Source organism: Bombina bombina, chromosome 1 (genome assembly GCF_027579735.1).
Source record: "Bombina bombina isolate aBomBom1 chromosome 1, aBomBom1.pri, whole genome shotgun sequence".
Lineage (NCBI taxonomy): Eukaryota > Metazoa > Chordata > Amphibia > Anura > Bombinatoridae > Bombina > Bombina bombina.
The window spans coordinates 41,374,013-41,398,144 of NC_069499.1; the positions used below are offsets into that span (position 1 = coordinate 41,374,013).

Sequence of the window (24,132 nt, forward strand, 5' to 3'; positions counted from 1 at the left end):
CAATACATTTAGTACATATTCTCATATGGGGTTCCACCATGGCTTTTAAACATAATGAACAAGGAGTTTCCTCTATGTCAGACATGTTTATACAGACTAGCAATGAGACTAGCAAGCTTGGCAGAGCATTGCACCCACTTGCAAATGGATGATTAACCCCTTAATACAAAAAACGGATTAACAAATTGAAAAAAACATTTTTTAAACAGTCACAACAAGCGTCACTGTGGCTTTACCTTCCTCAATATATGACTTTTGAGCCCTTCAGAGATGTCCTAAAGCATGCAGGGGACTGCTGAGGGAAGCTGAATGCCTCTGTCTGTAATTTTAACTAGGCCCCTCCCACTCATATTACAACAGTGGAAAGCCTCAGGAAACTGTTTCTAGGCAAAAATCAAGCCAGCCATGTGGAAAAAACTAGGCCCCAATAAGTTTTATCACCAAAGCATATATAAAAATGATTAAACATGCCAGCAAACGTTTTATATTGCACATTAATCAGAGTATATACCTCTGATAGCAAGCCTGATACAGTGAAGTGCCATTCCCCAGAATACTGAAGTGTAAAATATACATACATGACAGCCTGATACCAGTTGCTGCTACTGCATTTAAGGCTGAGTTTACATTATATCGGTATGGCAGAATTTTCTCATCAATTCCATTGTCAGAAAATAATAAGCTGCTACATACCTCTTGCAGATTAATCTGCCCACTGTCCCCTGATCTGAAGTTTACCTCTCCTCAGATGGCCGAGAAACAGCAATATGATCTTAACTACTCCGGCTAAAATCATAGAAAAAACTCAGGTAGATTCTTCTTCAAATTCTACCAGAGAAGGAATAACACACTCCGGTGCTATTATAAAATAACAAACTTTTGATTGAAGGTATGAAACTAAGTATAATCACCACAGTCCTCTCACACATCCTATCTATTCGTTGGGTGCAAGAGAATGACTGGTAATGGCAGTTAGGGGAGGAGCTATATAGCAGCTCTGCTGGGTGAATCCTCTTGCACTTCCTGTTGGGGAGGAGTTAATATCCCATAAGTAATGGATGATCCGTGGACTGGATACACTTAACAAGAGAAATAGTACAACTCCGGTACCATTTAAAAACAATAAACTTTTGATTGAAGAAAAAACTAACTAAATTACACCACTTTCCTCTTACTACCTCCAGCTATGTTGAGAGCTTGCAAGAGAATGACTGGATATGGCAGTTAGGGGAGGAGCTATATAGCAGCTCTGCTGTGGGTGATCCTCTTGCAACTTCCTGTTGGGAAGGAGAATATCCCACAAGTAATGGATGATCCGTGGACTGGATACACCTTACAAGAGAAACCTCCTTTAACAATACACAAAGGTGTTCAACCATAAATCTAAAGGATACCATCTCAGTCTCAGAAGAAGGAATGATACTGTCTGAATCTGAGATTTCACCCTGAGAAAGTCCCGATGTATCTTCTTCATGAGACTGATGAGAAAGAGCAACTTGGGAAGCAGAACTGAGGACAGGCACCTTACTTTCTGAATTTCTAGATTTCCTCTTGCATTTTCCCTGTAATCTGGGAATGACAGCTAATGCCGCTGAAGATACCTGGGCAGCAATTTCTGCTTTTAAATAAACTCCACTAAGAGTTATTAAAGGAACCGCAGGGCACTGCATGTGATGCCATTGAGGCTTGGGACTTAGCAGGAGAAAGCCGAGGTATTCTTTTAAGAGCATCATTCTGAGAGACATTAGGCTAAAAAATGTTACCTTTATTTTGCAAGGTTTTCTTGACACATGAAGAACAAAATTGCATAGGAGCAGCAATTTGTGCATCTAAACATAATAAGCATGAATTCATGAGAGCAGGCTCTTGCTCCATATCAGACATGTTGTGAAACAGTAAAAAAAACTTGTACAGATAAGATTTTAATATTCAAAAAAATAAGCCAAGAAAAAAATACACTTTAAATTTTATCCCAAATTAGGATCGATCCCCAGCTAAAATTATGTGAGAAAAGTTAAGAAAAAACATTTAATAAACATCAAATAAACTTCTAAAATACCCCTCAGGCAACCCCACACCTCAATTACTGAGGTGCCTTACTGCTACCAATTAAGATCGGATCACCCAGAAATTGTGAAAAACAACTTTTTCCTCAGAAACGTTATGACGTAAAGTCAGTCATGTGACCGCAACTACTGAGCTCAAATTACTGCTGCGACACAGAGAGGCACTACTTCCTGGTACACTGAGTACTAGAAATAACCGTTTTTTCAAACCTGACAGTTTAAAATGTTGCATTGTTTTATTTTAAAGCAAAGGGGAAATAAATATGCTGCTGAAATAGAAAATTCTGCCTTACTTTCAGTTTAAACTTGTATTGTTTTATCAAGTATATATGTGTCAGAAAATAAAGCCTAATAAAAACATTTTACCCTTTCTTTTTAAAAGAGTTTAAATGTTAGTCTCACACATGCTACAGTGCCTGCTTCATGCCCCAGTGTAACCCATACAACAGGATTATTTATCTATGTCCCAATAAAAAAGCAGTGTCTTAATTTGTTAAGTGCATGGTCTCCCCAACTGGAAGAAAAATCACTTACCTGCTCCACTGTCCGGCATGTAGACAGTTACAAGGTATGAGAGGACAGAGTTCCTCACAGAGACCTTTGAAAAAGAAAGAACAGAGTAGCCAACTCTGGCTTTCTAAACTAGGGCAGCAATTGTTAGGAAAACGCAGTAAGTACCTCTTTACAAGTTCCTAACTGCTTTAAAGTCAGAACTACCCGACTGCAAGGAATGACGTGGAATACGGCTATACCCCAAAACTTGCTTGTAGATTAAATCAAAAATTTCCTTCAGACACCTAAACTTCACCTCCTCCATGCACCGAAGGCAAAGAGAATGACTGGGGGTTGTGGGAAAGGGAGTGATACTTAGCAGTTTAACTGTGGTGCTCTTTGCCTCCTCCTGTTGGCCAGGAGTGATATTCCCAACAATGATTACTCAAGCCGTGGACCTGCCATATCTTAGGAAAGAAAGAAGATTTATTTTAATATTAAAGTCTCTTCTTTATACGACAGGACAAAACAAACAGTTTGCCTGCTTGACCATCTGTACAGACATGAGCAAATTGTTACCTAAACATGGATGGTTCAGAGCACAAGAGTTCAACACCAGTTATATCATTTACCATATTGTGACGTTTATTGCACTAAGTAGTCCGCTTGATAAAATATCACATTATGTTTTGTATCTAACTAAAAATGACTAAGTAACCTGAGAACCTTCTACACTACTTGACTTGGTTTTGGAAACAGGCTGTGCAGTGTGAACACTGACATGTTACGCTAATAAACAATATGCAAACTGGTCTCTCTTCCATATCTCTATCCATCTGCATTATACAAATACTTAATGGGTTAATTTATTTTACATTGCTTTATTGTTTAAATTATCTCATTATTTGTTTATTTAATGACTTCTTTAAAAATTACTTATTACTGTAGATAAGGATTATCTGCTGGAGCATGCCTAGAGGCTGTGAACTCATTGAAATACAATGCCTGTGTCTAAACACGGATAAGGGGGTAGAGTTGGCTGCCACAGGCATCTTAGCTATGTAAGTCATTTTGCTTATTTTTGAAAATTATTTTAAAATACTTGCCAGCAATTTTTAAACATTTTTTTATGCAAACTATTTTTAATTAATTAGTCCTTTTAGGATATGCACAGATCTCAACCTGTTTTATGTCCCTTTAAAATAGCATGCCCTATCTGAATCATGAAAGTTTAAACAATTTTTCAATTTACTTTTATAATCAAAATTTGCTTTGTTCTTTTGTTATTCTTTGTTGAAAGCTAAACCTAGGTAGGCTCATATGCTAATTTCTAAGCCCTTGAAGGCCACCTCTTATCTCAGTGGATTTTGACAGTTTTTCACAGCTAGATGGCACTAGTTCATGTGTGCCATATAGACAACATTGTGCTCACGCCCGTTGAGTCAGCACTGATTGGCTAAAATGCAAGTCTGTCATTAGAACTGAAATAAGGGGCAGTCTGCAGAGGCTTAGATACAAGGTAATCACAGAGGTAAAAAGTGTATTAATAAAACAGTGTTGGGTATGCAGAACTGGGGAATAGGTAATAACAAAATTTATGCTTACCTGATAAATTTCTTTCTCTTGTGGTGTATCCAGTCCACGGGTTCATCCATTACTTGTGGGATATTCTCCTTCCCAACAGGAAGTTGCAAGAGGACACCCACAGCAGAGCTGTCTATATAGCTCCTTCCCTAACTGCCACCCCCAAGTCATTCGACCGAAGACAAGCAAGAAAAAGGAGAAACTATAGGGTGCAGTGGTGACTGTAGTTTACAAATAAAAAACACCTGCCTTAAAGTGACAGGGCGGGCCGTGGACTGGATACACCACAAGAGAAAGAAATTTATCAGGTAAGCATAAATTTAGTTTTCTCTTCATCCATTACTTGTGGGATACCAATACCAAAGCTTTAGGACACGGATGAAGGGAGGGACAAGGCAGGAACTTAAACGGAAGGCACAACTGCCTGCAAGACCTTTCTCCAAAAAATAGCCTCCGAGGAAGCAAAAGTATCAAATTTGTAGAATTTAGAAAAAGTATGAAGTGAAGACAAAGTCGCCGCCTTACAAATCTGTTCACCAGAGGCCTTCATGTGGAAGCTACCGCTCTAGTGGAATGAGCTGTAATTCTTTCAGGAGGCTGCTGGCCAGCAGTCTCATAAGCTAAGCGGATTATGCTTCTCAGCCAAAAAGAAAGAGAAGATGCCGAAGCCTTTTGGCCTCTCCTCTGTCCAGAGTAGACAACAAACAATGCAGATGTGTGACGAAAATCCTTAGTAGCTTGTAAATAAAACTTTAAAGCACGAACCACGTCAAGATTGTGTAACAGACGTTCCTTCTTTGAAGAAGGATTAGGACACAGTGACAGAACAACAATTTCCTGATTGATATTCCTATTAGATACTACCTTAGGAAGAAACCCAGGTTTGGTACGCAAAACTACCTTATCTGCATGGAAGATCAGATAAGGGAAATCACACTGCAAGGCAGATAACTCTGAAACTCTTCGAGCCGAAGAGATAGCTACTAAAAACAGAACTTTCCAAGATAAAAGCTTGATATCTATGGAATGCAAGGGTTCAAACTGAACCCCTTGAAGAACTGTAAGAACTAAATTTAAAGTCCATGGCGGAGCAATAGGTTTAAACACAGGCCTGATTCTAACCAAAGCCTGACAAAACGCTTGAACGTCTGGAACATCAGCCAGGCGCTTATGTAAAAGAATAGACAGAGCAGAAATCTGTCCCTTTAAGGAACTAGCCGATAATCCCTTTTCCAATCCTTCTTGGAGAAAAGATAGAATCCTAGGAATCCTGACCTTACTCCACGAGTAACCCTTGGATTCACACCAATGAAGATATTTACACCATATCTTATGATGGATTTTCCTGGTGACAGGCTTTCGAGCCTGAATCAAGGTATCAATGACCGACTCTGAGAAACCACGTTTTGATAAAATCAAGCGTTCAATCCCCAAGCAGTCAGACGCAGAGAAGTTAGATTTGGATGTTTGAATGGGCCTTGGAGTAGAAGGTCCTGTCTCAGCGGCAGAGTCCATGGTGGAGAGGATGACATGTCCACCAGATCCGCATACCAAGTCCTGCGTGGCCACACAGGCGCTATCAAAATCACTGAAGCTCTCTCCTGCTTGATCTTGGCAATCAGACGAGGGAGGAGAGGAAACGGTGGAAACACATAAGCCAAGCTGAAGGACCAGAGCACTGCTAGAGCATCTATCAGCGCTGCCTGGGGATCCCTTGACCTGGACCCATAACAAAGAAGCTTGGCGTTCTGACGAGACACCATCAGATCCAGTTCTGGTTTGCCCCATAGTTGAATCAGCTGGGAAAATACCTCCGGATGGAGCTCCCACTCCCCCGAATGAAAAGTCTGCCGACTTAGAAAATCCGCCTCCCAGTTCTCTACTCCTGGGATATGGATAGCTGAGAGATGGCAAGAGTGAACCTCTGCCCATAGAATTATCTTGGAAACCTCCATCACTGCCAGGGGACTCCTTGTTCCCCCCTGATGGTTGATATAGGCTACAGTCGTGATATTGTCCGACTGAAATCTGATGAACTTGGCCGTAGCTAGTTGAGGCCAAGCCTGACTGCATTGAATATCGCTCTTAGTTCTAGAATGTTTATCGGAAGGAGGGCTTCCTCCTGAGTCCACGAACCCTGAGCCTTCAGGGAGTTCCAGACTGCACCCCAGGCCAGAAGGCTGGAATCTGTTGTCACTATAGTCCACTCTGGCCTGCGGAAACTCGTTCCCCTGAACAGATGGACCCGAGATAACCACCAGAGAAGAGAATCCCTGGTCTCTTGATCCAGATTTAACAGAGGAGACAAATCTGTGTAGTCCCCATTCCACTGGTTGAGCATGCAAAGTTGCAATGGTCTGAGATGAAGGCGGGCAAACGGAACTATGTCCATTGCTGCTACCATTAGGCCGATCATTTCCATACACTGAGCCACTGACGGCCGAGAAATGGAATGAAGAGCACGGTAGGAAGTTAGAAGCTTTGATATCCTGACTTATGTCAGAAAATTTTTCATTTCTACTGAATCTATCAGAGTTCCTAGGAAGGAAACTCTTGTGAGAGGAGAGAGAGAACTCTTTTCTATGTTCACTTTCCACCCGTGAGACCTCAGAAAGGCCAGAACAATGTCTGTATGGGACTTGGCAATTTGAAAAGTCGACGCCTGAATCAGAATGTCGTCTAGGTAAGGGGCTACCGCTATGCCCCGTGGCCTTAGAACCGCCAGAAGGGACCCTAGAACCTTTGTAAAGATTGTTGGTGCCGTGGCTAACCCGAAGGGAAGAGCCACAAACTGGTAATGCCTGTCTAAGAAGGCGAACCTGAGGAACTGATGATGATCTCTGTGAATCGGAATGTGGGGATAAGCATCCTGGATCATAGGGAGGATGGTTTCCGATTGTCTTCATCTTGAAGGATGGGACCCTGAGAAATTTGTTTAGGATCTTGAGATCCAAGATAGGTCTGAAAGTTCCCTCTTTTTTGGGAACTATAAACAGGTTTGAATAGAAACCCAGCCCCTGTTCCTCTCTTGGAACTGGGTGGATCACTCTCATAACCAGTAGGTCTTGAACGCAACGTAAGAATGCCTCTCTCTTTATCTGGTTTACAGATAGTTGTGAGAGATGAAATCTCCCCTTTGGAGATGAACCTTTGAATTCCAGAAGAAATCCCTGGGAAACAATCTCTAGGGCCCAAGGATCCTGGACGTCTCTTGCCCAAGCCTGGGGAAGAGAGAAAGTCTGCCCCCGACTAGATCCGGTCCTGGATCGGGGGCTACTCCTTCATGCTGTCTTAGAGGCAGCCGCAGGTTTCTTGGCCTGCTTCCCCTTGTTCCAAGCCTGGTTAGGTCTCCAGACTGGTTTGGACTGGGCGAAATTTCCCTTTTGTTTTGCATTAGAGGAAACTGAAGCTGCCCCACTCTTGAAGTTTCGAAAGGAACGAAAATTATTCTGTTTGGTCCTTAACTTATTGGACCTATCCTGAGGAAGGGCGTGACCTTTTCCTCCAGTAATATCAGAAATGATCTCCTTCAGCCCAGGCCCGAATAGGGTCTGTCCCTTGAAGTGGATGTTAAGAAGCTTAGACTTTGAAGTAACGTCTGCTGACCAGGACTTAAGCCATAGCGCCCTACGCGCCAAAATGGCAAAACCTGAATTCTTAGCCGTTAGCTTGGCTAAATGAAAAATGGCGTCAGAAATAAAGGAGTTAGCTAACTTAAGAGCTTTAATCCTGTCTAGAATATCGTCTAAGGAGGTCTCCACCTGTACAGCCTCCTCAAGAGACTCAAACCAAAAAGTCGCTGCAGCAGTAACTGGGGCAATGCATGCAAGAGGCTGGAGAATAAAACCTTGATGTATAAAAATTTTCTTAAGGAGACCCTCCAATTTTTTATCCATAGGATCTAGGAAAGCACAACTGTCCTCGACGGGGATAGTTGTACACTTAGCTAGGGTAGAGACTGCTCCCTCCACCTTAGGGACCGTCTGCCACGAGTCCCGTATGGCGGCATCTATGGGAAACATCTTTTTGAAAGCAGGAGGGGGAGAGAACGGCACACCTGGTCTATCCCATTCCTTAGTAATAATTTCCGAAAACCTCTTAGGGACTGGAAAAACATCAGTGTAAACAGGTACTGCAAAGAATTTGTCCATTTTACACAATTTCTCTGGAACCACAATGGGGTCACAGTCATCCAGAGTCGCTAAAACCTCCCTAAGCAATAAGCTGAGGTGTACAAGCTTAAATTTAAACGCTGTCATTTCAGAATCAGACTGAAGTAACGCCTTCCCTTAGTCTGAAAAGTCACCCACAGATAGAAGCTCACCTGCCTCGGCTTCTGATCATTGTGAGGGTATATCGGACACAGGCATTAAAGCGTCAGAAAGCTCTGTATTAGTTCTAGCTCCAGAGCTGTCTCGCTTTCCTTGGCGTCACTTGAGTGGGAGTCATAGGTTCTGACACATGGGGAGAGTTAGATGGCATAATCTCCCTCTTTTCAGTCAGAGAATCCCCTGGAGATAAATTTTTAAGCGCCATAATATGGTCTTTATAGTTTATAAAAATGTCAGTGCATTTGGTACACATTCTAAGAGGGGGTTCCACCATGGCTTCCAAACATATTGAACAAAGAGTTTCCTCTATGTCGGACATGTTTAACAGACTAGTAATGAGACAAGCAAGCTTGGAAAACACTTTAATAAAGGTGAAACAGCAATTAAACAAAAACGTTACTGTGCCTTTAAGAGAAAAAAACTAGCACTTAAACTGCAAAACAATGTAAAAATATAGTGAAGTCTTTGAAATTTTTACAGTGTGTGTAAGGGACTAAAGCAACATTGCACCCACTTGCAAATGGATGATTAACCCCTTAGGCCCCAAACCGGATTTAAAAAAACGTTAAAAAACATTAAAATACAGTTGAGCACCTTGCCACAGCTCTGCTGAGGCTCCTACCTGCCCTGAAATATGATTTTGTGCAGAAATAAACCTCTTGTAATGGTCCTCAGATGCCAGAGGACTGCTCTAGGGAAGCTGGATGTCTCAGTCTGAATAAAAACTGTGCATTTAGAGCGCTAAAACAGGCCCCTCCCACCATGTACTGGATGCCAGAGGGGCCTTAAGAAAATACTCCTAGGAGTATCTGACTAGCCATGTGGAAACTAGGCCCCAAATAAAGACTTATCTCCCTCAGAGAAAAAACATCCTATTTATGAAGTTATGTAAATGTTTTGTCACTAAGTAATATGAGTATTAATATGAGTATTACTCTGTTTTGTAAGCATGATCCCAGTCGCTGTTAAATCACTGCATCAGGCTTACCTCAAATACACAAGGCTCTGTCAGCATTTTCTAGAACTTTTTCATCTCTCTAGAAATAAAAATACTGAACATACCTCAAAGCAGGTAATCTGCAGACCGTTCCCCCAACTGAAGTTGTCCCATACTCTTAAGTTATGCGTGAGAACAGCAATGGACCTTAGTTACAAACCGCTAAGATCATCAAACCTCCAGGCAGAATTCTTCTTCTAATTTCTGCCTGAGAGTAAAACAGTACAACGCCGGTACCGTTTAAAAATAACAAACTTTTGATTGAAGGTAAAACTACACTAAGTCACCACATATCTCTTGATACTTCCTATCTTGTCGAGAGTTGCAAGAAAATGACTGGGGGTGTCAGTTAGGGGAGGAGCTATATAGACAGCTCTGCTGTGGGTGTCCTCTTGCACATTCCTGTTGGGAAGGAGAATATCCCACAAGTAATGGATGAACCCGTGGACTGGATACACCTTACAGGAGAAAAAGGGATTATCTATCTTTTTAAACAATAACAAATCTGGAGTAGACTGTCCCTATATATATGCCTCCCACAGTTCCCTGTTACACACCTAGTATATATTACTACGTCTCACACACTGAGGAACATTAGTCACTGTCTGCTGGACATAAGCCTGGCAGATACATCATTATCTTGTCTGCTGTCCTTTAACCAAAAGGCCACGGGACAGTTTCTGCAGAGAGGAAATTCAGAGGAGGAAGTAACTGCGCTAACAAAGCACCACTGTCGGGTTTGCCTAAATAATAATGAAAGGGACAGTAAAAAAAATGAAACGTTTATGATTCAGATAAAGTGTGCAGTTTTAAACAACTTACTCATTAACTTCTGTTATCAAATTTGCTTTATATTCTTGGCTTTCATTGTTAAAGCGCAATCCTAGGTAGGCTGAGAGGAGCTTAGAAGTGTGCACATGTCTTTAGCATTCTATGGAAGCAGTATTTGTAACACTGCAATAAACAAACACTGCTGACATGTGCACGCTCCTGAGCCCACTTAGGATTACTCTTTATCAAAGGATACTAAGAGAACTAAGCAAACTTGACAATAGAAGTAAATTGGAAAGTTGTTCAAAATGCCATGCTCTATCCAATATATTTAAGTTTCATTTCGCCTTTACTGTCCCTTTAATAATACCATTAACCATCACTTGCCTCATGTTCTCGCAAAGTGTAAACTAAAACTATGATACCAAGGAGCGTTGTTTTTAACCCTGTGCTTGTCTGAGAGAGACCTAAACCGTCTCACGTGGCAGAGATCTTTACACTTACACTGCATCCTTATATACAGGCACTTCCTTCACTGAATGAGGGTTTTCCTCCTCCAAAGGCAGCTCTGTATTACCCCATGGACTTGGGGGACCTGGGCTCTGTAAGTCTCTTTCATCTTCCGGCTCATCTAATATGAGCAGAGTTGGAGTGGCCACTCTAGGAGGTGAAGCAACTGGAGTCCTTACTGGTGTGACAACGAGACGCGCTGAGATCTCGGGTCCTAGAAAATGGCAAAGAGGAAATAATATATTTTAAAAGGATATGAAACTCAAAACTTTTCTGTCAGGATTCAGATAGAGCAGAAATATTAAACAACTTTCTACTTTACTTCTATTATCAATTTTTCTTCATTCTCTTCCTATCTTTTTTAAAAAGCAGGGATGTGAGCTCAGGAGCGTGCATGTTATCTGGTAGCAGTTTACCCACTTCCAGCACTACAGAGCAGCACTATTTACTGCCATGTAGTGCTTCAGACAGCTACTTAGATATCCCTTTAACAACGAATACCATGGGAAAGAAGTGATTTTGATATCTGCATAATACATATCTGGAATACCTGTGTTGTTTGTTACAGGGTTACCTTTTATAAGGTAAGGAGGGAGTTGATGAGTTAGTAATTAAACATGAAAATTAGAAAGCCAAAAACAAAAACAGAAAAAAGAACAAAACCCTGCATTTTGGCAGTTTTTAGTAAGCTTTCTCATATCAACAGTCCTTTTAACCCTTTAACTGCTGGGCCAGTTCCACCCCTATGCTGAGCTGTTTTGGAGTTTTAGGTGCTCCAGTAAACTCAAAACTAAACTTAAATGGATTGGATGGGACATGTAATTTTAAACAACTTCCCAATTGGTATTTATTATCAATTTTACTTAGTTCTCTCGGTATCCTTTGTTAAAGAATAATCCCAGGTGAGCTCAGGAGTGTGCATGTGTCCTCAGTCATTTTGTAGTGGTGTTTGCAACAATATTTAGAGCAATGTTATACATAGTTGCTAGTGACTCTGCGGCAGCAGTGTTTGCAACAAATGTATAACATTGCTAAAAATATGTTTGCAAGCACTGCTGCCAGATGGCTAAGGACACGTGCACACTCCTGAGCTCACCTAGGATTACTCTTTAACAAAGAATACTAAGAGAACTAAGCAAAATTGATAATAGAAGCAAAATTGGAAAGTTGCTTAAAACTGCATGCTCTACATGAATCATGGACATTTAAAGGGACAGTATACACCAATTTTCAAATAACTACATGTAATAGACAATACTATAAAAAAGAATAAGCACAGATACTGATCTAAAAATCCAGTATAAAACCTTTTAAAAACTTACTTAGAAGCTCCCAGTTTAGCACTGTTGATGAGGTTAGGCTGGGGCACCCAGAGAAAGGGACTGAGAGCAGACCCTCCCCCTGCACCTCCTATGCATATGAAAAGACCCTTTACACAAACAGGAGCAAGCTGGAGTCTGTAGACAACAGTCTACATCTAAAAATAGACATTATGTAGACAAGAAGAATGAGTACATATGTGATATATATGTGCCTTGCTGTATACATGATCACCCATTACATTTTATGCTGCATACAGCATTATTGGCCCCGATGTCTTGTATTGTTTTTGTTGGATACTCATGACCGTCAAAGGTTGTTTTGCCTTTTTCGTTGGTTTAACGCTATTGTATTTACATATTTACAGGGTGTGTTTACCGTTGCCATGACAACGGCCCCTTACAGTAGTGAGAATTTCCCGTTTTTTTATATGGATGCAGGCCGTATACCTCATGTAATTTACAGCTATACAATTGTTATATTCTGCATTAGTACTTCGCTGCTGCATATGATGGCTTTATGGGTTACTTCCTGGTCTTCTTCTATGAGATATTTTCCCATTAGGGGCTTGGCTTACTGTATATTATATCACATATGTACTCACTCTTGTTGTCTACATAATATCCTACACACACACACATATAAAGAGTGTTTTATGCATACTACTATTTATGCTGTGTATACTACGTATAATATGACTGTCTAAATTATTTCTACTCCTGCTTTAACATTTAATGTATATATTGTAACCATTTACACTCGTTACTGAGGATGGTGATGTCACTATGTGATTGGATGGCAGTTCTGTTATAAGGATGTCTGGTGTCGGCTGCACACTTGTTTTTTTGTATGTCTGAGGAAGGGGCTAAACCACTGAAAACTTTCACATCTTAGGAAATAAATTATTGAAAAGTCCTGGTGAGTGCTCTTTTCCTTTGCTTCTATATACATAGACACATACACACACACACACATATATATATATATATATATATATATATATATATATATATATATATATATATATATATATATACACAAAGTAAACAAATAGAGTCCAGCACTATTTAACTTATTTACCTGGCTGTGTGCTCGTTACAATGGGGTATCAGCAAGACCCCAATAGATACAGTCCATAAGTAGAAAGTAACAGCACCACTGCACCAATATTCTTAAAGGTGAATTATTTATTTATTGGTGATATCACAACCATAAAACAGCGACGTTTCTGACCTACATGGTCCTTAATCATGCATGATTAAGGACCATGTAGGTCCGAAACGTCGCTGTTTTATGGTTGTGATATCACCAATAAAGAAATAATTCACCTTTAAGAATATTGGTGCAGTGGTGCTGTTACTTTCTACATATGGACTATATATATATATATATATATATATACACACACACATATATATATATATACACACACATATATATATATATATACACACACATACATACAGTATCTCACAAAAGTGAGTACACCCCTCACATTTGTGTAAATATTTTATTACATCTTTTCATATGACAACACTGAAGAAATGACACTTTGCTACAATGTTAAGTAGTGAGTGTACAGCCTGTATTACAGTGTACATTTGCTGTCCCCTCAAAATAACTCAACACACAGCCTTTAATGTCTAAACCATTGGCAACAAAAGTGAGCACACCCCTAAGTGGAAATGTCCAAATTGGGCCCAAATAGCCATTTTCCCTCCCCGGTGTCATGTGACTCATTAGTGTTACAAGGTCTCAGGTATGAATGGTGAGCAGGTTTGTTAAATTTGGTGTTATTGCTCTCACACTCTCTCATACTGGTCACTGGAAGTTCAACATGGCACCTCATGGCAAAGAACTCTCTGAGGATCTGAAAAAAAGAATTGTTGCTCTACATAAAGATAGCCTAGGCTATAAGAAGATTGCCAAGACCCTGAAACTGAGCTGCAGCACAGTGGGCAAGACCATACAGCGGTTTCACAGGACAGGTTCCACTCAGAACAGGCCTCGCCATGGTCGACCAAAGAAGTTGAGTGCACATGCTCAGCATCATATCCAGAGGTTGTCTTTGGAAAATATACGTATGAGTGCTGCCAGCATTGCTGTAGAGGTTGAAGGGATGGGGGGTCAGCCCATACGCCGCACACTGCATCAAATTGGACTGCATGGCTGTCGTCCCAGAAGGATACCTCTTCTAAAGATGATGCACAAGAAAGCTTGCAAACAGTATGCTGAAGACAAGCAGACTAAGGACATGGATTACTGGAACCATGTCCTGTGGTTCAAGGAGACAAAGATAAACTTATTTGGTTCAGATGGTGGCAACCAGGTGAGGAGTACAAAGACAAGTGTGTCTTGCCATCACTGGGGAGCTACAGTTCATTGAGGGAACCATGAATGCCAACATGTACTGTGACATACTGAAGCAGAGCATGATCTTCGGAGACTGGGCCGCAGGGCAGTATTCCAACATGATAATGACGACAAATGCACCTCCAAGACGACCACTGCCTTGCTAAAGAAGCTGAGGGTAAAGGTGATGGACTGGCCAAGCATGTCTCCAGACCTAAACCCTATTGAGCATCTGTGGAGCATCCTCAAACGGAAGGTAGGGGAGTGCAAGGTCTCTAACATCCACCAGCTCCGTGATGTTGTCAAGGAAGAGTGGAAGAGGACTCCAGTGGCAACCTGTGAAGCTCTGGTGGACACTTTGGGCCCAATTTGGACATTTCCACTTAGGGGTGTACTCACTTTTGTTGCAAACGGCTTAGACATTAATGGCTGTGTGTGGAGTTATTTTGAGGGGACAACAAATGTACACTCACTACTTTACATTGTAGCAAAGTGTAATTTCTTCAGTATTGTCACATGAAAAGATATAATAACATATTTACAAAAATGTGAGGGGTGTACTCACTCTTGTGAGATACTGTGTGTGTGTGTGTGTGTGTGTGTGTGTGTGTGTATATGTGTGTGTGTGTGTGTGTGTGTTTGTGTATGTATTTATATATATATATATATATATATATATATATATATATATATATATAGTTTTCATAGGTAAATAAAAAAAAACAAAAGGCTCTATTTCTTTTTAAATGGAGTGATAGCAAAAATGCTAAAAATTCTCCAATATTTTGAGCAAGTTTTTCTCTGAAATTCCAGGTCCTGTATGGGTAAAATAATGTCAATGCGAGCCAACAGTAGAATGAACAACTTCAAGCTATACAAATGCGATGCATAAACAGGTGAATGAAAAACTGGAAATAAATGAAAAATGATAAAACATTTCTTAGGCTACACAACACAAACCTGTATCTTCAGGCTGTTCTTGAACAGATTCAGCTTCTGCTACAGACGTCTGGCGAGATAGCTCTGGGGTTTTCACTAAGGACGTTTCGTGAATAAGAGGAAGGGGAGAGGCAGGCGGAGTGCACTGAGGTGTGGGCACTTGCGGTGCTTCAGCCAATATCTACAACATTAATGTTAAAGGGACAAAAAAAAGACGTTTAGTCTTTATTTATTTTCATAAAACAGAACAGACAAAAAAAAGCTTCCTTTTGTTCACACAGCTTTTATGGAGTCATTACAGCAGTATTGAGATTTTTGGTATAGGTGGGAATTTCAACAAGTAAAAACAGCTTTTTCAAATGACTAAATAAAGTTAAAGGAGTTCGTAAACAATTTAAAAATACTTTGCAGTTAATATACCTATGCCTGGTGCATTACCATGTGGAATATCTATGGATTGCAGTAAAGATTCACAATTTTGCAGTGGGAGTGTCTCACATTTTCTATTTGTGTGTAAAGCATGACCGTACCTCAGGGTTGCTTGCAGGAGGAGGAGAACGTGGTTTACGAGCTTCTCTTTCACCCAACATTACTGCAATGGTCTCTGCCAGAGCTTCATCTACAAATTTACGTATTAAATTGGAATCTATTGGTACTCCAGCATCAACAAACAGCTGAAGGCCTTCACCCCCCGCTGTCTCAACTGAAATAAAAAAAAAAAAAAACATGTAAGAATACGCTTATACGTGAGGCTTAAAAGTGCACATTCAAGCGCTACATCCGGACACAGAAAGTGAGCTTCACAGGAAAGTATGCAAAATCAAACAGAAGGAGAACAATGCGCCAATGTCAATTGAGAGAAAAACTAAATTTATGCTTACACGGTGAGTCCACGGATATCATCAATTACTGTTGGGGAATATCACTCCTGGCCAGCAGGAGGAGGCAAAGAGCACCATAGCAAAACTGTTAAAGGGACAGTCTACACCAGAATTGATGTTGGTTTAAAAGACAGATCATCCCTTAATTACCCATTCCCCAGTTTTGCATAACCCACACAGTTATAATAATATACGTTTTATCTCTGTAATTACCTTGTATCTAAGCCTCTGCAGACTGCCCCCTTATTTCAGTTCTTTTGACAGACTTGCATCTTAGCCAATTGGTGCTCACTCCTCGGTAAATTCACGTGCATGAGCTTAATGTTATCTATCTATATGACACACATCAACTAACACCCCCTAGTGGTGAAAAAGTGTCAAAATGCATTTAGCTTAGAGGCGACCTTCAAGGTCTAAGAAATTAGCATATGAACCTCCTAGGTTTAGCTTTCAACTAAGAATACCAAGAGAACAAAGCAAAATTGGTGATAAAAGTAAATAGGAAAGTTTCAAATTACATGCCCTATCTAAATCAAGTTTTTTCTGGACTTAACTGTCCCTTTAAGTATCTCTTCCCTACCCACAACCCCCAGTCATTTAACCAAAGGAAAGGAGAGAAAGGAAGAAATACAAGGTGCAGAGGTGCCTGAGGTTTATATAAAAACTAAAACTGTCTGAAAATTACAGGGCGGCTGTGGACTCACCGTGTCAAGAAAACAGAATTTATGCTTACCTGATAAATCTCTTTCTCCTACGGTGTGTCCGGTCCACGGCTTCATCCTTACTTGTGGGAATATTCTCTTCCCTAACAGGAAATGGCAAAGAGAGCACAGCAAAAGCTGCCCATATAGCCCCCCTCTGGCTCCGCCCCCCAGTCATTCGACCAACGGTTAGGAGAAAAAGGAGAAACCTTAGGGTGCCGTGGTGACTGTAGTGTATAGAAAGAAAAAATTTGAAACCTGACTAAAAAGCCAGGGCGGGCCGTGGACCGGACACACCGTAGGAGAAAGAAATTTATCAGGTAAGCATAAATTCTGTTTTCTCCTACATTGGTGTGTCCGGTCCACGGCTTCATCCTTACTTGTGGGAACCAATACCAAAGCTTTAGGACACGGATGAAGGGAGGGAACAAGTCAGGTTACCTAAACGGAAGGCACCGCGGCTTGCAAAACCTTTCTCTCAAAAATAGCCTCCGAAGAAGCATAAGTATCGAATTTGTAAAATTTGGCAAAAGTGTGCAGAGAAGACCAAGTCGCTGCCTTACATATCTGATCAACAGAAGCCTCGTTCTTGAAGGCCCATGTGGAAGACACAGCTCTAGTAGAGTGAGCTGTAATTCGTTCAGGAGGCTGCCGTCCGGCAGTCTCATAAGCCAATCGGATGATGCTTTTCAGCCAGAAAGAAAGAGGTAGCAGTAGCTTTCTGTCCTCTCCTCTTACCAGAATAAACGACAAACAAAGATGAAGTCTATCTGAAATCCTTTGTTGCATCTAGGTAGAATTTTAAAGCACGGACCACATCTAAATTGTGCAACAAACGTTCCTTCTTTGAAACTGGATTCGGACACAGAGAAGGAACAACTATTTCCTGGTTAATATTCCTGTTGGAAACCACTTTTGGAAGAAAACCAGGTTTGGTACTCAAAACAACCTTATCTGCATGGAATACCAGATAGGGTGGATCACACTGCAAAGCAGACAATTCAGAAACTCTTCTCGCAGAAGAAATAGCAACCAAAAACAGAACTTTCCAAGATAGTAACTTAATATCTATGGAATGTAAAGGTTCAAACGGAACCCCTTGAAGAACTGAAAGAACTAAATTTAGACTCCATGGAGGAGTCATGGGTCTGTAAACAGGCTTGATTCTGACTAAGGCCTGTACAAAAGCTTGTACATCTGGCACTGCTGCCAGGCGTTTGTGTAACAAAACAGACAAAGCAGATATCTGTCCTTTTAGAGAACTCGCTGACAACCCTTTATCCAAACCCTCTTGGAGAAAGGAAAGAATCTTAGGAATTTTAATTTTACTCCAAGAAAATCCCTTGGATTCACACCAACAGATATATTTTTTCCATATTTTATGGTAAATTTTCCTAGTCACAGGTTTTCTGGCTTGGACCAGAGTATCTATAACTGAATCTGAAAACCCACGCTTAGATAAAATCAAGCGTTCAATTTCCAAGCAGTCAGCTGCAGAGAGACTAGATTTGGATGTTCGAATGGACCTTGTACTAGAAGATCCTGTCTCAAAGGTAGCTTCCATGGTGGAGCCGATGACATATTCACCAGGTCTGCATACCAAGTCCTGCGTGGCCACGCAGGAGCTATCAGAATCACCGAGGCCTTCTCCTGTTTTATCCTGGCTACGAGCCTGGGAAGGAGAGGAAACGGTGGAAACACATAAGCTAGGTTGAACGACCAAGGCGCCACTAATGCATCCACCAGTGTCGCCTTGGGATCCCTGGATCTGGACCCGTAGCGAGGAACCTTGAAGTTCTGGCGAGACGCCATCAGATCCATGTCTGGAATGCCCCATAATTGAGTTAACTGGGCAAAGACCTCCGGGTGGAGTTCCCACTCCCCCGGATGGAAAGTCTGACGACTCAAGTAATCCGCCTCCCAGTTGTCTACTCCTGGGATGTGAATTGCAGATAGATGGCAGGAGTGATCCTCCGCCCATTTGATGATTTTGGATACCTCTCTCATCGCCAAGGAACTCTTTGTTCCTCCCTGATGATTGATGTAAGCTACAGTCGTCATGTTGTCCGACTGAAATCTTATGAATCCGGCCTTCGCTAGTTGAGGCCAAGCCCGGAGCGCATTGAATATCGCTCTCAGTTCCAGGATGTTTATCGGGAGAAGAGACTCTTCCCGAGACCATAGACCCTGAGCTTTCAGGGAGTCCCAGACCGCGCCCCAGCCTAATAGACTGGCGTCGGTCGTGACAATGACCCACTCTGGTCTGCGGAAACTCATTCCCTGAGACAGGTGATCCTGAGTCAACCACCAATAGAGTGAGTCTCTGGTTAACTGGTCTACTTGAATCTGGGGAGACAAGTCTGCATAATCCCCATTCCACTGTCTGAGCATGCACAGTTGCAATGGTCTTAGATGAATTTGAGCAAAAGGAACCACGTCCATTGCTGCCATCATTAGACCTATTACTTCCATGCACTGAGCTATGGAAGGCTGAGGAATAGATTGAAGAACTTGACAAGCCTTTAGAAGCTTTAATTTTCTGACCTCTATCAGAAAAATCTTCATTTCTACAGAATCTATTATCGTTCCCAGAAAAGGAACCCTTGTAGACGGGGACAGGGAACTCTTTTCCACGTTCACCTTCCACCCGTGAGACCTGAGAAAAGCTAATACAATGTCTGTATGAGCCCTTGATCTGGAAAGGGACAACGCTTGGATTAGGATGTCGTCTAGGTAACGTGCCACTGCAATGCCCCTTGGTCTTAGAACCGCTAGAAGGGACCCTAGCACCTTTGTGAAAATTCTGGGAACAGTGGCTAAACCGAACGTAAGAGCCACGAACTGGCAATGTTTGTCCAGAAAGGCGAACCTTAGGAACCGATGATGATCTTTGTGGATAGGAATATGTAGGTACGCATCCTTTAAATCCACGGTAGTCATGAATTGACCCTCCTGGATTGTTGGTAAAATTGTTCGAATGGTTTCCATTTTGAACGATGGAACTCTGAGGAATTTGTTTAGAATTTTTAAATCCAGAATTGGTCTAAAAGTTCCCTCTTTTTTGGTAACTACAAACAGGTTTGAGTAAAACCCCTGACCTTGTTCAACTGTTGGAACAGGGTGTATCACTCCCATCTTTAATAGATCTCCTACGCAATGTAAGAATGCCTGTCTCTTTATCTGGTCTGAAGATAAGCGAGACATGTGGAACCTTCCCCTTGGAGGAAGTTCCTTGAATTCTAGAAGATAACCCTGAGAGACTATTTCTAGTGCCAAGGGATCCTGAACATCTCTTGCCCAAGCCTGAGCAAAGAGAGAAAGTCTGCCCCCTACTAGATCCGGTCCCGGATCGGGGGCTACCCCTTCATGCTGTCTTGGTAGCAGCAGCAGGCTTCTTGGCCTGTTTACCCTTGTTCCAGCCTTGCATTGGTTTCCATGCTGGCTTAGCCTGGGAAGCGTTACCGTCTTGTCTAGAGGCTGCAGAGTTAGGAGACGGTCCGTTCCTGAAGTTGCGAAAGGAACGAAAATTAGATTTGTTCTTAGCCTTGAAAGGCCTATCCTGTGGGATGGCATGGCCCTTTCCCCCAGTGATGTCTGAAATAATCTCCTTCAATTCTGGCCCAAAAAGGGTGTTACCTTTGAAAGGAATATTAAGCAATTTTGTCTTGGACGACACATCCGCCGACCAAGATTTTAGCCAAAGCACTCTGCGCGCCACAATTGCAAAACCTGAATTTTTCGCCGCTAATTTCGCCAATTGCAAAGCGGCATCTAAAATAAAGGAATTAGCCAACTTTAGTGCGTGAATTCTGTCCATGACTTCCTCATATGGAGTCTCCTTATTGAGCGAATTTTCTAGTTCTTCGAACCAAAAAGACACCGCCGTTGTGACAGGAATAATGCACGAAATTGGTTGGAGGAGGAAACCTTGCTGAACAAATATCTTTTTAAGCAAACCTTCCAATTTTTTATCCATAGGATCTTTGAAAGCACAACTGTCCTCAATGGGAATAGTCGTGCGTTTGGCCAACGTAGAAACTGCCCCCTCAACCTTAGGAACTGTTTGCCATGCATCCCTCCTGGGGTCGACAATGGGGAACATTTTCTTAAATATAGGAGGTGGGACAAAGGGTATACCTGGTTTCTCCCACTCCTTAGTCACTATGTCCGCCACCCTTTTGGGTATCGGAAAGGCATCAGCGTGCACAGGGACCTCAAGGAATTTGTCCATTTTGCACAATTTTTCTGGAATGACCAAAGAGTCACAATCATCCAGAGTAGTTAGCACCTCCTTAAGCAGGGCGCGGAGATGTTCTAACTTAAATTTAAACGTCACAATATCAGGTTCTGCCTGTTGAGAAATTTTTCCTGAATCAGAAATTTCTCCCTCCGACAGACCCTCCCTCACTGCCAATTCTGACTGGTGTGAGGGTATAACAGATAAATTATCGTCAGCGCACCTTTGCTCATCCTCTGTATTTAAAACTGAGCAATCACGCTTTCTTTGAAATGCTGGCATTTTGGATAAAAGATTAGCTATAGAATTATCCATTACTGCCGTTAATTGTTGCATAGTAACAAGCATTGGCGCGCTAGATGTACTAGGTGTCGCCTGCGCGGGCATAACTGGAGTTGACACAGAAGGAGAGGATGGTGAACTATCCCCACTACCTTCATTTGAAGAATCATCTTGGGCAACCTTTTTAAATGTGACAGTACTGTCCTTACTTTGTTTGGACGCCATGGCACAATTTTCACATACATTTAAAGGGGGGACCACCTTGGCTTCCATACATACAGAACATGTTCTATCTGAAGGTACAGACATGTTAGACAGGCTTAGACAGGCTTATACAGGCTATTAATGCAATAAAACCGTTTTTAAACAAAACCGTTACTGTCTCTTTAAATGTTAAACAGAGCACACTTTATTTCTGAATGTGTGAAAAACTATGAAGGAAATATCCGATCCTTACCAAATTTGCTTTATGCTTTGAAAGTATTGCACACCAAATTTCAAGTTTGTAACCCCTTAAATGAGCAAACAGGAGCTATTTGTTCAATTTCCCAGTTTAAACCCACTACAGTCTCAGCCACAGCCTTTGCTGTGGCTTTACCTTTCCTGGGGGGTTATTCGCCACAGAAATAAGCCTTCCAGAATCATTTTTTTATGGCCACAGGACCTTCTCACATGAAGCTGCATGCACTGCTTCCAGAAGTAACTGCACAATTAAGGCGCGAAAATGAGGCCTCCTCCCTCTGCATACCAGAGTGAAAGGCCTTTCCTGATTAGAATAGGTGTCTAAACGACTGCCAGGCGAATAAAAAACGTTCCCAAAGTGTTTTCAAGTTCCAAAACACTCCAAAAGTCATATAAATATTGTATAAATCAATCGATTCAGCCCACAATAGTGTCAACCAGTATATAGCCCATTAATAAGCCTTCATTCTGTTATGAGTCTAAGAAAATGGCTTACCGATCCCAAAAAGGGAAAATGACAGTCTTCTAGCATTACTATGTCTTGTTAGAAAATGGACTAGTCATACCTTGAGCAGAAAAGTCTGCAAACTGTTCCCCCCAACTGAAGTTCTCTGGGCTCAACAGTCCTGCGTGGGAACAGCAATGGATTTTAGTTACTGCTGCTAAAATCATACACCTCTTTAAACAGAACTCTTCATCACTTTCTGTTGTAGAGTAAATAGTACAAACCGGCACTATTTTAAAATAACAAACTCTTGATAGAAGAATAAAAAACTACAACTAACACCACATACTCTTTACCATCCCCGTGGAGATGCTACTTGTTCAGAGCGGCAAAGAGAATGACTGGGGGGCGAAGCCAGAGGGGGGGCTATATGGGCAGCTTTTGCTGTGCTCTCTTTGCCATTTCCTGTTAGGGAAGAGAATATTCCCACAAGTAAGGATGAAGCCGTGGACCGGACACACCAATGTAGGAGAAAGAAAGGAATTTATCAGGTAAGCATAAATTTTGTTTTCTTTCTAATGACACTGTGAGTCCACGGATCATCATAAATTACTGTTGGGAATCAATACCCATGCTAGAGGCCACAGATGATAAGGAAGGGACAAAGACAAGGAACCTAAACAGAAGGCACCACTGCCTGAATAAACTTTCTCCCTAAAGAAGCCAAAGCCGAGGCAAAAGTATTGAATTTATAAAATTTGGAAAAAGTGTGCAAAGATGACCAAATTGCAGCCTTGCAAATCTGTTCCAAAGAAGCTTCATTTTTGAAAGCCACGGAAGAAGAGACAGCTCTCGTGGAATGAGCTGTGATTTTCTCAGGAGATTGCTGTCCAGCAGTCTCATATACCAAACGAATAACACTCTTTAGCCAAAAAGAAAGCAAAGTAGCCGTAGCCTTCTGACCCTTGCGTTTCCCAGAAAAACAAACAAACAATGCAGACAACTGACGAAAGTCTTTTGTTGCTTGAAGATAGAAATGTAGAGCTTGCACAACATCTAGATTATGCAACAAACGTTCCTTATGAGAAGAAGGATTAGGATACAAAGAAGGAACAACGATTTCCTGATTAATATTTTTGACAGAGACCACTTTAGGCAGGAAACCAAACTTACACCTCTATTTAGAGTTCTGTGTTAGCCGTCAAAAGCAGCGTTAAGGGGTCCTAATGCTGCTTTTTACCGCCCACTGGTATTTAGAGTCAGGCAGGAAAGGGTCTACCGCTCACTTCCCTTATGTTCCTTATGAGAAGAAGGATTAGGACACAAAGAAGGAACAACGATTTCCTGATTAATATTTTTGACAGAGACCACTTTAGGCAGGAAACCAAACTTACACCTAGATTTAGAGTTCTGTGTTAACCGTCAAAAGCAGCGTTAAGGGGTCCTAACGCTGCTTTTTACCGCCCGCTGGTATTTAGAGTCAGGCAGGAAAGGGTCTACCGCTCACTTCCCTACCGCAATTCCAGGCTACCACAGATCCCTTTACGTCAGTTGCGTATCCTATCTTTTCAATTGCATCTGCCTAACGCCGGTATTTGGAGTCTTGGGAGAAGTGAGCGGTAGACCCTCTACCGACAAGATTCCCAACGACAAAAAAAGTCAGTAGTTAAGAGCTTTATGGGCTAACGCATGAATATAAAGCTCTTAACTACTGTGCTCTAAAGTACACTAACACCCATAAACTACCTATGTACCCCTAAAC

The 24,132-nt window shown here is 41.6% G+C and overlaps 1 protein-coding gene across 1 annotated transcript in view; it reads right to left on the reverse strand.

Annotated features, from left to right (window-relative positions):
• The window catches only part of KIAA0586 (KIAA0586 ortholog), a 307,808-nt gene that overhangs the window by 95,149 nt on the left and 188,527 nt on the right, over nucleotides 1-24,132 (reverse strand). Inside the window, exons 22-24 of the mRNA XM_053705342.1 lie at nucleotides 15,893-16,065; nucleotides 15,384-15,543; nucleotides 10,746-10,965 (exon numbers count right to left, since the gene is read on the reverse strand). Of these exons, the coding sequence (XP_053561317.1) occupies nucleotides 10,746-10,965; nucleotides 15,384-15,543; nucleotides 15,893-16,065 (553 nt within the window). The remainder of the gene's footprint in view (nucleotides 1-10,745; nucleotides 10,966-15,383; nucleotides 15,544-15,892; nucleotides 16,066-24,132) is intronic.